At 55.7% G+C, this 12273-nt stretch overlaps 6 protein-coding genes across 6 annotated transcripts; 3 read left to right on the forward strand and 3 right to left on the reverse strand.

Annotated features, from left to right (window-relative positions):
- Positions 1 to 1502: 1502 nt before the first annotated feature.
- Positions 1503 to 2630, reverse strand: PG985_001197 (uncharacterized protein; the record flags this gene model as incomplete). Its single annotated transcript, XM_066820966.1, has 3 exons — positions 1503 to 1957; positions 2081 to 2162; positions 2313 to 2630. The coding sequence occupies 3 exons, from the start codon at positions 2628 to 2630 to the stop codon at positions 1503 to 1505; spliced, it is 855 nt and encodes a 284-aa protein (XP_066691845.1).
- A 1217-nt stretch (positions 2631 to 3847) lies between these two features.
- Positions 3848 to 5199, reverse strand: PG985_001198 (eukaryotic translation initiation factor 3 subunit E; the record flags this gene model as incomplete). Its single annotated transcript, XM_066820967.1, has 2 exons — positions 3848 to 4762; positions 4825 to 5199. The coding sequence occupies 2 exons, from the start codon at positions 5197 to 5199 to the stop codon at positions 3848 to 3850; spliced, it is 1290 nt and encodes a 429-aa protein (XP_066691846.1).
- A 443-nt stretch (positions 5200 to 5642) lies between these two features.
- On the forward strand, positions 5643 to 6232 carry PG985_001199 (mitochondrial 54S ribosomal protein mL49; the record flags this gene model as incomplete). The annotated part of the gene is made up of 2 exons (XM_066820968.1): positions 5643 to 6035; positions 6182 to 6232. 2 exons carry the CDS (start codon positions 5643 to 5645, stop codon positions 6230 to 6232), a joined length of 444 nt encoding a protein of 147 aa, XP_066691847.1.
- Positions 6233 to 6921: 689 nt separating this feature from the next.
- Positions 6922 to 8212, forward strand: PG985_001200 (tryptophan synthase beta subunit-like PLP-dependent enzyme; the record flags this gene model as incomplete). Its single annotated transcript, XM_066820969.1, has 2 exons — positions 6922 to 7530; positions 7664 to 8212. The coding sequence occupies 2 exons, from the start codon at positions 6922 to 6924 to the stop codon at positions 8210 to 8212; spliced, it is 1158 nt and encodes a 385-aa protein (XP_066691848.1).
- A 738-nt stretch (positions 8213 to 8950) lies between these two features.
- On the forward strand, positions 8951 to 10365 carry PG985_001201 (uncharacterized protein; the record flags this gene model as incomplete). Its single annotated transcript, XM_066820970.1, has 6 exons — positions 8951 to 9217; positions 9318 to 9394; positions 9455 to 9578; positions 9832 to 9904; positions 9976 to 10047; positions 10103 to 10365. 6 exons carry the CDS (start codon positions 8951 to 8953, stop codon positions 10363 to 10365), a joined length of 876 nt encoding a protein of 291 aa, XP_066691849.1.
- A 421-nt stretch (positions 10366 to 10786) lies between these two features.
- On the reverse strand, positions 10787 to 11953 carry PG985_001202 (uncharacterized protein; the record flags this gene model as incomplete). Its single annotated transcript, XM_066820971.1, has 1 exon — positions 10787 to 11953. One exon carries the CDS (start codon positions 11951 to 11953, stop codon positions 10787 to 10789), a length of 1167 nt encoding a protein of 388 aa, XP_066691850.1.
- Between the last annotated feature and the right edge of the window lie 320 nt (positions 11954 to 12273).

The following is a 12273-nucleotide window of genomic DNA, read 5'->3' on the forward strand; positions in this document are numbered from 1 at the left end:
AGGAGGAAGGGAAACACCAAAATCTCTCTGCGGATGGAGAGATATGTTGGGAAGAAGAGCTGGATGGGGACGCGTCTGGAGTGAATCTCGGAATGGAAGAGATCAAGCTATGCTTGCCTTCCGGGTGATTGTCCACCTTGGGCACATTCAAGGTGGTCCTCGTTCTCGGGAGCTGGGTTGATTCTATTGTGTACCGGAACAAGTTCTGGACGTCGTCAAGCTGCCGCGGGTCCGCTTGAGAAAAACCTTCTCGCCGGTCCCAAGTCAGAGCTCAAAGTGTGCTTCACGTCCCTTTCGGGTACGTAAGTAGGTAGGTAGGTGTGCGCTTGTTTGTGGACAGCATCTTCTCTTCTTTGGGATGGACCCGCCTCAAAGTAAGTAGGTACTGGCATCGCCGACAAGCTTCTTCGACGACGACCCGCAACTTCTCTAGACAGTGACGGTATCCGACTTCACCATATGTTCTTTTTGCTAGTGTTCATGCAACTCCCAATAGACTGCTATCACTTGTATAAACCGATCTCACATGGTATAGCCACAAGACACACCAAAACTGCAAAAATCAGCTACGGACGACGCGAATGGATACGCAAAACTTGAAAAACGATAGAGAAAAGTAGGCATTCTGCATCTAGGAGGGACCAGAGATGAGAAAACCACTTCCTAAGCTGGCGTTGGTGGCACCTGCAGATATCACTGTCCCATGGGTGCATTGCTAATGTGCATGTAGATAGATAGGTACGGGGCCAGAAAACTCGATACACTCGAAAAGGAAAGCATATTAAGAGATAATTACGAAGCTCTGTTTCTGGCAGCAAAGCACCTGATAGCAGTGTGTGTGATTAAGGAATGTCAATTGCGACGATTTGACACGATATGTATGTTATACGCGCTTTCAACCTAGAGCGACACGTGCCTGCACCCCCTTTACAATGCTTCGAACAAGTTCGTCTGTTGGACACATACCCGAATAATAAGGGGAGTCATTTACGCACTGCGTTTCAAGGAAAACATTATGGCTTCATTAGGGGAGTTCTGGAATATCGCTTATAGCCATATTGTAACTTCCAGTGCCATCATACTGCACGCCCTTTCTGCCATGGCCTCCTGTAACCGCGGAAGAACATCGCATATCTAGACACCATGCATCGACCCTCTACTGCAACAGTTCAGGAGGCTTGCGAGATGTGATAATTTGATTGATTTCGCTTCGGTTTAATGTAACTACGTGTCGGCAACTATGTGCAGCGCCAGTTCCCCCGATCGAATATCTCCATTTTCCTAAGAACACTCGCGTATCATCCTTTATATGCAATCAACACCATCCATGCTACCTCTGCCTGTGACCCATACCCGTACCCATCCATTCCCGAGAAACGCCTGTGCTATGATCATACACCCCCTCGCTGCCTTGCGCGATAAGCCGATTAAAACAAACTTGCGTACTAATACAAGGGTCTCAGAATATCAATGAAGCATGACTCGCGCACATGGTTGTCACCTCACCGCCCTAGCACCACGTCCCTCACGTTGGTTTCGCAGGGCGGTGACCAAGGACGCAGCTGTAAGGGGTACCCGGCCTCGACTAGCTCCTTCTCATCAATGCCCCCGTAGAGGCTCACAATGTTGGTCGACGGCCCTCCAAAGAGCAAGTCCACGATCATGCGCACGTGATACGGTTTGCTCATGACGAGGTCGAAGCCTGCGTCCGTGTACCGAGAGCTGAGTGTCGCGGCTCCAGGCGCCGAAGCTCCCACCAAGATGGCCCGTCGCGTCGGCCGCTGATGAGGGCATTTCTTGTCTGCATTATCTTGCGTGGTCGGGCACCCATTGGGTTCGGGTGATATTTGGCCAGATAATGGTGGGTCAGGAGGAGCGTGTGCGCGCATGGATTCTTCCTCAAAGGCGCGGATCTCGCGCGCAGCATCGAATCCATTCAGGACGGGCATTGCCGAGTCTTTAGGCACCGTTAGATGTTGATTCTGTAGAATTTTCTACCCCGTCGTCTGTCTGGCGAGCTCAAGAATAGAGCTGCGTGCCGTGGATGTGTGAAAGGTACGGAGAGGATCATGGCACTTACCCATCAAAATGCAGCGGAAACGCCCTGGATCTGATTTGTACATGTCCACGGCTTCGCGCCCGTTGGACACAACCTCACAGGGCTGTCCGTATTTCTCGCATAGTTTGCTTATGAGCTATCGAGTTGCACAATCGTATATTAGCCCTTCTATCCTTATGCGACCGTCGCACCGTGACACAGTGAACGAAATAGGCAATATTTGTGGACAGTGCTACTATACCTTTTGATTTACACGATTGTCGTCGACACAGAGCAGAGTGTAGGCGCCCTTGATTACAGGGGGCGCAGGCTGCCGGCGTGCCGTCGAAGACCTGGACGAGCTGGAGCGAGATGGGGGAAGTAAAATCGGTGGTGAGTATGCACCATCATCTTCTTCTTCTTCGTCCGGCTGGCCGAATGGATTCACCGGAGCAGTAGTAAAAGGACTCAGGTAGAGCGAGGGCGCCGGCAACGGTATGGCAATGGAGGAGAAGCCAGGCTGGGGTAAGAGGCCGAGGCTGGTGGCAGCCACGACCAACGGGTGGCGGTCGTTAAGGCGTTGCGTCGTCATGCCCGGCAGGATATGAAAGAAAAAGTAGTTGAGAAGAAAGGGATCTGGGAGAACACAGAGAAACGGCTTTGACGATAGCACCGGTCGGCCCGGCCAGGCGGATACAAGACACGGGGTAGAGCAGGAGTATGGCCGAGAAGAATCAATCGGGCCCCTCAGAAGCTGTTAAGATGGTATGGGAGGTGCATGCAACCATGTTCCCAGTTTGTGAGAGTTTACAGCAATATGGGGCGGGCAGAGGGGGGCTCGTCTCGTGGCTCAGGAAGAGCAGGGAAATGCTGTATTAAAGAGAACAAGTACGTAAGTAATTAAGAAGTCGAAAAAGTAAGCCGAAATATGTGCGTGCCCCCAAGATGAGAAGATGCCTAATGATGACTACCACAGCAAGAAGCAGCAGCAGCACCACCAGCAGCACAGGCAATGAATGGGACAGGACGGTTGACGGTTGAAGAGAGTCGGGTCAGGTCAGACTTACTGCACAGGTTAATTAAATGAACTACCGACAGGGCGAGCAGCTTGAAGAACGGACTTTTTTTAGGGGTCCATCGAGAGGACCCCCCAAGGGAACTTTACGGTTTCTTATTTGGAAGCTGCCATCACCCATGCCCACTTTCGCCAACCACTGACCCTGCCGATCGCTACGTCACGGCTACGGAAGCCCTGTCTCCAGAGCCCTCCCGCCAATCAGAAGCCGGCACGCTAGTGAGCCAACACCGTTCTGCCCAATTAGACTCTGGGCCCAACTGGGGCTTGTCCGGAAGAGCTTGCTAAGCGAATGTGAGAAAACGGGCAAAGCAGCAGAGCAGACGAACCACAGGGCTGAATAGCCCAATCAACGGTCGCCCTCAATTTCCATTACTCGAGTCCCGTCCCCGAGTCAAGCTCGTGTTGGCAGCAGCGCCCTTTACAACACCCGCCTCACGGCTCCCCCTTGGGCCTTGGCAACCTGGTTAAACCTGGTTGAATATAGCGTCACGTGTTCCAGAGTATGAAGAATAGGTAGTTAGTATCGTGATTCTCAAAGCAATTGCTATCCATACAGGTCTAACCGCCTTTTGGTCAATTGATCGTGTCCTTCCCCGAAACGCCGTGCGTAATGCATGCCATTACCAAATACCATGATGGCCGTGATTGTATCTCATCTCATGATATTAGGATACATACCATCAGAATCTAGTTGTTGTCGTGGTCTCCAGTGCCCCAGTCTGCTGCCCATCCTATCGGGCAACAGCTGCACTCAAAACCTGGGTCCGGAAGAACCCGCCCTTCGTTCGCTCAATCACCTGCTGGTACACGCTGCTCGGGGGGTGGTTCATCACAACTGTGCCTTCCTTGTAGTCGATCTTGGCATCCACGCGGGTGTCGCGGATGAGGTTAACAATCCACTTCTCGCCCTCGTCCTGGTCCAGACCCAGGCGCGTGCTCAGATCCTTGATATCAATACGCGAGTGGATCTTGCAGTAGCTCTCCGAGATCAGGTGACGCGCCGCATCCAGGAAGGAGTCGGCAGCGGAGAAGAGGAAGAAATCGGCCCGGAGAAGCTCGTCGGCCAGCGACAGCTGGCGCTGGGCCTCCTCAAAGTCAAAGTCGATGTAGAGGGCACGCACAAAGTCGGTGACGGGGTCGCTGTACTCGTAGGCCTCCTGCTTCACGATGCGCACAATGTCCTTCAGCTGCTTCTGGTGCTGGCCCGAGTTACGTGTCCGTCCGCGGCCAGTAATAACGGCAGCAGCCAAGTATCTCAGGACCCACGGGCAGCTGGTCTGGATCGTGTTGATGAAAGGGGGGCTGAAGAAGAGGTCCAGGATGGTGTCGCGCGAGCCTTCATCGTTGAACAAGGGGAACAGAGCCCAGTGGATGAGCCAGCTGCGGCTCTTGAGCTGCGCCAGGGGGTTGTTGAAGAGCTTGGAGTCAATGCTCTCCTTGACCTTGGTCAGCTCCTCGACCGCGCCCTCCCAGTTGGTGATGAGGATCTCCGAGGCAAGCTTTCCCCAGGTGGCGGCGGCAACCTTGTCGTTATCGGTCGACAGCACACGGAACTGGTACAAAAGCTCGGCGGCGGCAGCATAGTTACCGCAGCTGTACTGGAAGTTGCCAAACTCGTAGAGGGCGTTCACATTGTCAATGGTGACCTATACCTCTCGCATTAGTACCTGCTTCACCGTTTCGCGAATCCTCCAAAATGGTAGCATACCTCGTGCTCCTTCTTCAGGAACTCCAAGTTGGCAACCTTGTCGCTGCGCAGGTTGTTGACAACCTCCTCGCGTCCCAGAAGATCGGTGATCTTGCTGGTGTCCTCCTCAAACTGCGACAGGCGGGTCAGAACCTTCTCGCGCATGTCGTTGAACTCGGCGGGAATCTCGTCCAAGTTCTCGAGATCGGCCTTGAGGTTGCCGACGAAGTCGGTCATGTTGGTGGTCTTGAGGAGCTCATATTTGGCCTTTGTGATCTCGCGGGTCTTGGCATCGTCGTCTTCGGGAATCTGACCAGTAGCAAATTCCAGCAGAGGGAATATCATGTGTCGGTCAAGGTGACCGACGAGCTTCGGCATCAAATCGTATTCGGCCATGTTGTCGGGTGTCCGGGGATTCGGTTTGACGGTGTTTTTTTGCGGGTGGATTGAGGCCGTGATGCACCGTTGCCCGAAATTCTCTACAGCAGAGGGATCTTGCGAACTGAGGGGCACGGGCGAAGCGATTTTGCACACAAACTTGAGAAATGGTCTATTTGGTGGGGCTCGCCAGGCTCATCGACATTTTTTTGGAGAGCGAGGTTGAGTCAACCCGAAAATCTGCCGTTGAGTCAGCAGCTGCTACTGGCTCGCCTTTGAGATTCGCATGCAAACTGATGCCCCACTTTACTACTGGCGCGCGCAGTGGCTGCAGTGGCCCCTGCTTCTCCATGCTCCTTCCCCAAGGCTACTGGAAAAAGTTCAAGCTGCGTGATTGAATTTGTACGGCCCGGACACAGAGAGATCTCGGCAAGACAACCACCACCCTCTCCGTCATCAACATGTCCTGGCGAATCCTCACCCCGCTGCGGGCGGCGACGACCGTCCGGCTGCCATTCGCGGTGCGCACCGCCATCCCGATCTGCGCCCGTTCTCTGACAACTGCGACCACTCAAACACCACCAGAGGCACCCATAGCCACGCCCTCCGAGCTGCGCAGCGCGGCCGCAACACAGCAAGCGGGCTCTGTACCGAACGTACCGTATTTCGTTGGACGAACCCACTTGAACAGCCTGGCAGTCTACCAACGTCAGACTCAGGGAACTCGCCATATTACTTTATTGAAGAAGGGAGAAGGGAATCTTCAGGCATTGAAGCAAGATATAGCGCTGGCTCTGGATCTACCAAACAAGGATGTGAAGGTCCGCTCGGTGACAGGCCATATATTAATAAAGGTAAGCGCGCGCCTTGCCCCCTAACATATGGTCAATGCCGCTGTATGCCTTGCGGTGGATTGGATTACATCAGTGTTCCGGTTTGGGGAATTGGGCCATGGCAGGAACGAATTACATTTACCAGACCAGCATCTAACAAGTTTCAGGGCCACAAGCGGGATGAAGTTGTGGCGTTTCTCCAGGCTCTGGGCTTCTAAGCGGCAGGAAGGAAGCCGGAGCCAGGCGGAGATAAAAGTGGTCGACAACCCGGGGCACGCCGAGCGACAGTTGGAGAGCCCGACAGCGAGTTAGCTGTGTGCTACAGAGGCACAGGCCCATCTCGCATCGCGTCCCGAGGGAGAATCTTGGAGCTAACTCCGTGTATCATCTACCATGTGTATAACCAATGAGCGGTCGCGCAGCCGGTGATCGATTGTGTACAGACATGTACAAAAAGCAATAGACGAAACAAATGTTCATACCCACACGCTACTTGAGCACTTGTTTCTCTCCTGCGTTCCCGTGACACGATGCGGTATGGCAATGGCAATGGGGATGGCAAGTCTGATGGAGACCCGAGCTACCAGGCAGAGTGGAGGCTATATTCGGCCATCTTCGGTTCCGCAAGCGGGGCCTAAATTCCGAATTCCGGAGCTGAGCAGGGGGGGTCTCGGCACGCGAGTCTTGCGCATACTTGCGTGTTCAGCACTGCCTAACTAGCCGTACGCCACAGCCGCATTTCAATAACCAATAGTTTGAAATCTGAACCTCAAAGCCTATCTACTTGTTCTTGCATACATCGAATATCTTCTGTTTCCATATACGTCACTGTCGATTGAACACGACTTGAAGGGAGCGACGCAGGCAACTGACTACTACTTCCACGTTCTCGTCCTCCAACAGTACCATGGCCTCTTTGATTCATCTCAACCCCGCGGCGCGAGACTATACTTACAACGCGCCCAGCGGCGCCGAAGGGGGCACCGACGAACACACCGTCCTCGCCTTCCACCAAACCCTCCCCTCCTACAACGAGACAACCCTGCACACGCTGCCGTCCCTCGCCGCGTCGCTGGGTCTGTCCCACGTGCTGGTGAAGGACGAGTCGGACCGCTTCGGCCTGCCCGCCTTCAAGATCCTCGGCGCGTCCTGGGCCGTCTACCGCGCCGTGCTGTCGGCCATCGACGCCAACAATGGACAGCAGAATATGACCGTCCCCGAACTCGGGGCCGTCGCGCGGGACCGCGGCCTCAGCATCGTCACGAGTACGGAGGGCAACTGCGGCCGCGCCGTCGCGCGCATGGCTAAGTACCTCGGCTTGCCTGCCCGCGTCTTTGTCCCCGCGTACATGAGCGAGGGCACGCGGCGGAAGATCCGCGGCGAGGGCGCTGAGGTCCTCGTCGTGAACGGCAGCTACGAGGATACGATCCCCGTCATCCGCAGGGAGGCTGCGGATAGGGAGGGGAGCGTGTTGGTGCTCGACGTGGGCCTCGAGGGGTACGAGGTGGTGCCTAAGGTATGAATGAATGGATATGATGATCACAGTGAGAGGACGTATTTGGGCCTTATCCTTTTCCTTCAATATCTGTAGGGAGCTGTCAATGAGTGCGGCGGTCTGATGGAATGAAATTGCTAATGTCAAGCTGCAGTACTTTGTGGAAGGTTACAGCAGCATGCTCGCCGAATCCGAAAAACAGGTTCCGGAGCTTACGGGCGGTAAGCCGGCAACGCATGCCATCGTGCCATGCGGTGCCGGCTCCATAGCCCAGGCGGTGGTACAGCATTACAAAGGGGCCCAACGGCAGGAACAACACGGGGGCGCAGCGGTGATGGCGGTGGAGGCCACCAACGCGGCGTGTCTGAAGGCATCCCTCGAAGCTGGCGAGGCTACCGACGTGCCAACCGCCGACACCATCATGAACGGCATGAACTGCGGCACCCTGTCCACGCTGGCCTGGCCGGTGTTACGCGAGGGCGTGGACGCGAGCGTCGTCGTGGCGGACCATGAATCGCACGCGGCCGTGGAGGAGATGAAGAGCAGCGGGATCCTGGCAGGGCCCTGTGGCGCGGCTACACTTGCCGCGCTGAGACGGGTGTGTGCAGATCCTCATGCCCGATCCTCGCTCGCTCTGGGTTCCGAGTCTATTGTTGTGCTGCATTGCACCGAAGGGTCTAGGGACTATCAGATCCCTTCTTAACTCCTCCAGCATTGCATATTATACAGCGAGGCTAGATTCTAGGGTTTTTAGTGCCGCTCCCCCTATTTCTGCGCCTTCGTTATCTGATTACTGGAATTCAACGACACACGTCAGTCTTGATATTGCATGCGAACTATACTCCATCATTTGCTATAGTTCCGCTCAAACTTGCATTTGCAGTGAAATTGCGTAGATGAATGCACGCGTGCCCGGCGATAGAAAGCCCTGCCGAGTCGGGCCAATCGGAAGCCTCGCCAATTGCTGGTGCTACCCTCGCGTGGCCACGGCGGCAGCAATGCAGAGAATCGGGCGGCGGCGTGATTTGTTGAAGACGGGGTGATGTGTCAAAAGCATGCAGCTGCCATGCGGGACATCAAAGCCGTTTCGGGTGCCTTGCCTCATTGTCCTTGTATGGCTTGCTGCATCCCGGTCCAATGGGAGACGGGCAATCATGGGAAGTCACACCGGGCCAGCGCATTCGAGCCTCGAATCCAGGCAATCATACAAAACCTCGATGAGGCCTCGGGCCGGTCGTGGGCCTCCCGCATGATACGTAGAGGTATGGCGACATCTTGGGGTTTATGGGCTCTTGGACGCTTGCTGGACGTTGGTTTGGGCTCCGGGGGGATTCGACCTTTCTCTTCAAATATCTATGTACTTGGTCACTGGGGAGAAACAAAAAAAGAATGGTACTCTGAGGACATGATCAATCTTTAACAGATATAAAGTTCTCCGAAGATGGCCATCCTAGTCTATGCAGTTGGAACGACGTCGGCACAGCCCTCTAAGCTGGCTACGCCAACCCTGGCTATCCGGCAACCTAGTCTAGTTACCCTGGTCATCACCAGACCGACCTTGACCAGCACGACTGTCATCTCCCTCGGAAACGATGAGCCGGCCCCCACTACAGCGATTCCACTAGCCGAGACATCAACTAGTGCTGAGCCGGCTCCGGCAGAGGGATCAGACGGCATATCCACGACGGGTGTCGTGATTTTGGGCCTAGTTCTGGGTCTATCATGCCTTTCACTCCTCCTGTGTTTCCTCTGTCGCAATAGGTGTTGTCCCGGTCGTAGAAGCAACGAGAAACTGAAAACATATTCAGATTATTCATGCCACGCATGCCGTCGAGCTCGCGGTCCTCGTGGACATCGCGGTCATCGCGGCCTCCAAGGACTGCCTGTAAGTCATCCCTTTAGCTACGTATTCCCTTGCTATACTAGGTGGACTGAACTGCCATAGGGAGTTGGGATCCAGGGGCCACCAGGTCCTCAAGGTGAGCGAGGTGGTCCAGGTCCTCAAGGTGATCCAGGCGTTCCAGGTGAGCCAGGGATACCAGGCGCCCAAGGCAATCAAGGCGAGCAAGGTGAGCCAGGGGAGCCAGGGGACCAGGGACCTCAGGGCCCCCAAGGTGATACCGGGGCGGATGGACCTATAGGTCGTAAGTCATGCCTCATCACCACAGTGACACATGTCGTGATTGACGTTGCTTATTTCAAACGTCTTGTAGCTCGAGGCGAACCCGGTCCATCGGGCCCTGCCGGTGCCGCTGGTACGTTGACTTCTCTATTGGAAAATCCCTTGATCGGCCATGAACACGGGCGGCTCACTCCACGCAGGTCAACCCGGACCGTCGGGGCCGCAAGGACGTCCTGGGCCTCCTGGTGCAGACGGACAGAAAGGCCAGTCCGGGTAAGTAAAATTGTCACCTAGTTCAATGTTCTTGTGGCCTCCGACAAAACAGGCTAATTTACCCCCAACAGACCCCCAGGAAAAGACGGCAGAGATGGAAAAGATGGCCTCCCTGGAATCGACGGTCGACCAGGGACGCCAGGGTAAGTCGCATAGCTGCCTTTACATTTGCACCATCACTAATCAACATGTTTGAAGACGTGACGGCACACCGGGTTCGCCGGGGATTCAAGGGATACCAGGGATGCAAGGGATACCCGGACCGTCTGGGTCGCCTGGACCGCCTGGACCGCCTGGGTCCCCGGGGCCCGAGGGACCTGAAGGACCAGATGGCCCTCGTGGCCCTCGTGGTCTGCCTGGTGCAAGAGGTCCCTGCGGTAGCGGAGAAAAGGGCTGTCCAGGACCTAGGTATTCAACCCCAACTCCTTCCCCATTGCCGAAGCCAAGGGCGTCTATTCTAACGTACATATAGGGGCGACCGAGGTCCAAGAGGCCCCAGAGGTGATCAGGGGCCAAGAGGGGACGAAGGTCCCCGGGGCGACCCCGGTCGAGGAAATGAATGGTGTGGGACGCGGCCATGCGATGGGGGTTGTGGCACGCGGCAATGCAATGGAAATTATGATTCGTGCGAATAACTGGAAATTGGTTTCAATACTGTTGGTTGACATATACGATACGACCAGGCTCGCAACGGACTTCTATTCCTGTAAGATCAAGATGTGTATTTTATAATTGTCCAGATTGTATTCGCTCGTATATTGGAACACAGGGAACATACGGGAAGCATTGGGAATAAGCGCATACGACGAACAATTCAATTATATGATCTAAACTTGGACAGTGCTATCTCCATCATTCTTGCAGGACAGACTATCTGCCGTCTTATAGTTCCACATCCACTGGAAGAACCTCAAACACCGGCGTGACCTGCCCCGTCACGACATTCATAGTGTTCTTCCGCTCCAGGCGATGGAAATGGGACAGTCTCCTCCATGTCTCAGGGTCGCCGATCCCTAGATGCTTCAAAATCTCCACGACCGCCACATAGAGTATCTCGATGCTCCCGTCCTCGATCTTCACCGCGAGGCCTAAGGCCTGGCCTTCCGAGTCGCCATCGCCGCAGATACGTGCCGTCTGCTGAGAAGCACGGATACCGACCCCGTAGCACCCGTCGGCGCCCAACTTGCCGATCAACCCCCCGCCGTATGCCCGCATGAACAAGGTGCAGAAGCGGCCCTCGCCGCCAACCATCTCGGGGTAGTCCGACATGGCGTGGAAGATACGGGCCATTCTGCGAGTCCTCTCCTCTGTAATAGCAATCTTGGTACCGTTGTCACCACCATTGACCGGAGCAGCTTTACTCTCCCCATCCACCGCCGAGCTGTCGGCCGCCTGTGCAAAAGCAACAAACGTGCGAGCCAGGTCCTTCAACGGCATCGCCGGCGCCGGAAGATTGCACCCATCGACGCCCCACGCGATATGGTCACCGTCACCGTCACTTGACTCGAGCCCAGCCAAGTCCTCCGTGACCCGCTTAACCCGGACCTGCATAGGATGGTCCGGCCTCTCGTAGCCCTCGAACGGCACCCCGAGCACCGCCGCGCCCGCCAACATGCCGACATGCTTGCCGGAGCAGTTATTGCAGATACCCGTAGGCACGAACCCAGACCGGACCCAAGCGCGGTTCACCTCGTCCGAGACGGCCGGATGCCCGCCGCAGCGCAGGTCCGCCTCCCGCAGCCTCGGGACGCGGGCGAGCATGCGGCGCGAGCGGGCGACGTGGCGGGCCTCGCTGCTGTGCGAGGCGCAAAGGAGCGCCACGTCGGCGTCGTCGAACGCGAACCGCTCGGCGGCGCCCGTCTCGAGGATCGCCAGCGCCTGGGCGGTCTTGGCGGTCGAGCGGGCGAGCGTGATGCGTCTGGGGTCGCCGACGGAGTAGAGGAGCCTGCCGGAAGCATTGACGATGGCGGCGTGGACTGCATGGCGGTTCTCGACGATGCCGCCGCGGTCGGTTACGATGTAGTCTTCCGTGCGGGTTGAAACGGTCATGTCAAGGCTTTGTTCTGGACGACGTGCACAACCTGATCTTCAAGCTGAGTGATATGCCAATGTTGTGCGTTAAAGATGTAGGTCGCAAAAGACCGAGCGAACAAAAACAAATTTCATGGTGAATGCTGAGTCGACGAATCTCGGGTATCTAGTTGCCGGGTCTAAGACCACAGCGGCGGCCGGTCCCGTCGACTCGGGGTTTGTCAACTAAGCCCGAAGCCTGGTCAGTTAGCTCGGTATGTTTGGCCAAAGAGAGTAGCGTCGACTCATTCCATGACTCATAAGTACCTGTAGTTCCCCAATATGACGTTTGGGGGGTG

This window comes from Apiospora marii, assembly GCF_038362585.1.
Source record: "Apiospora marii strain CBS 49790 chromosome Unknown utg000001l_segment0_segment0, whole genome shotgun sequence".
Lineage (NCBI taxonomy): Eukaryota > Fungi > Ascomycota > Sordariomycetes > Amphisphaeriales > Apiosporaceae > Apiospora > Apiospora marii.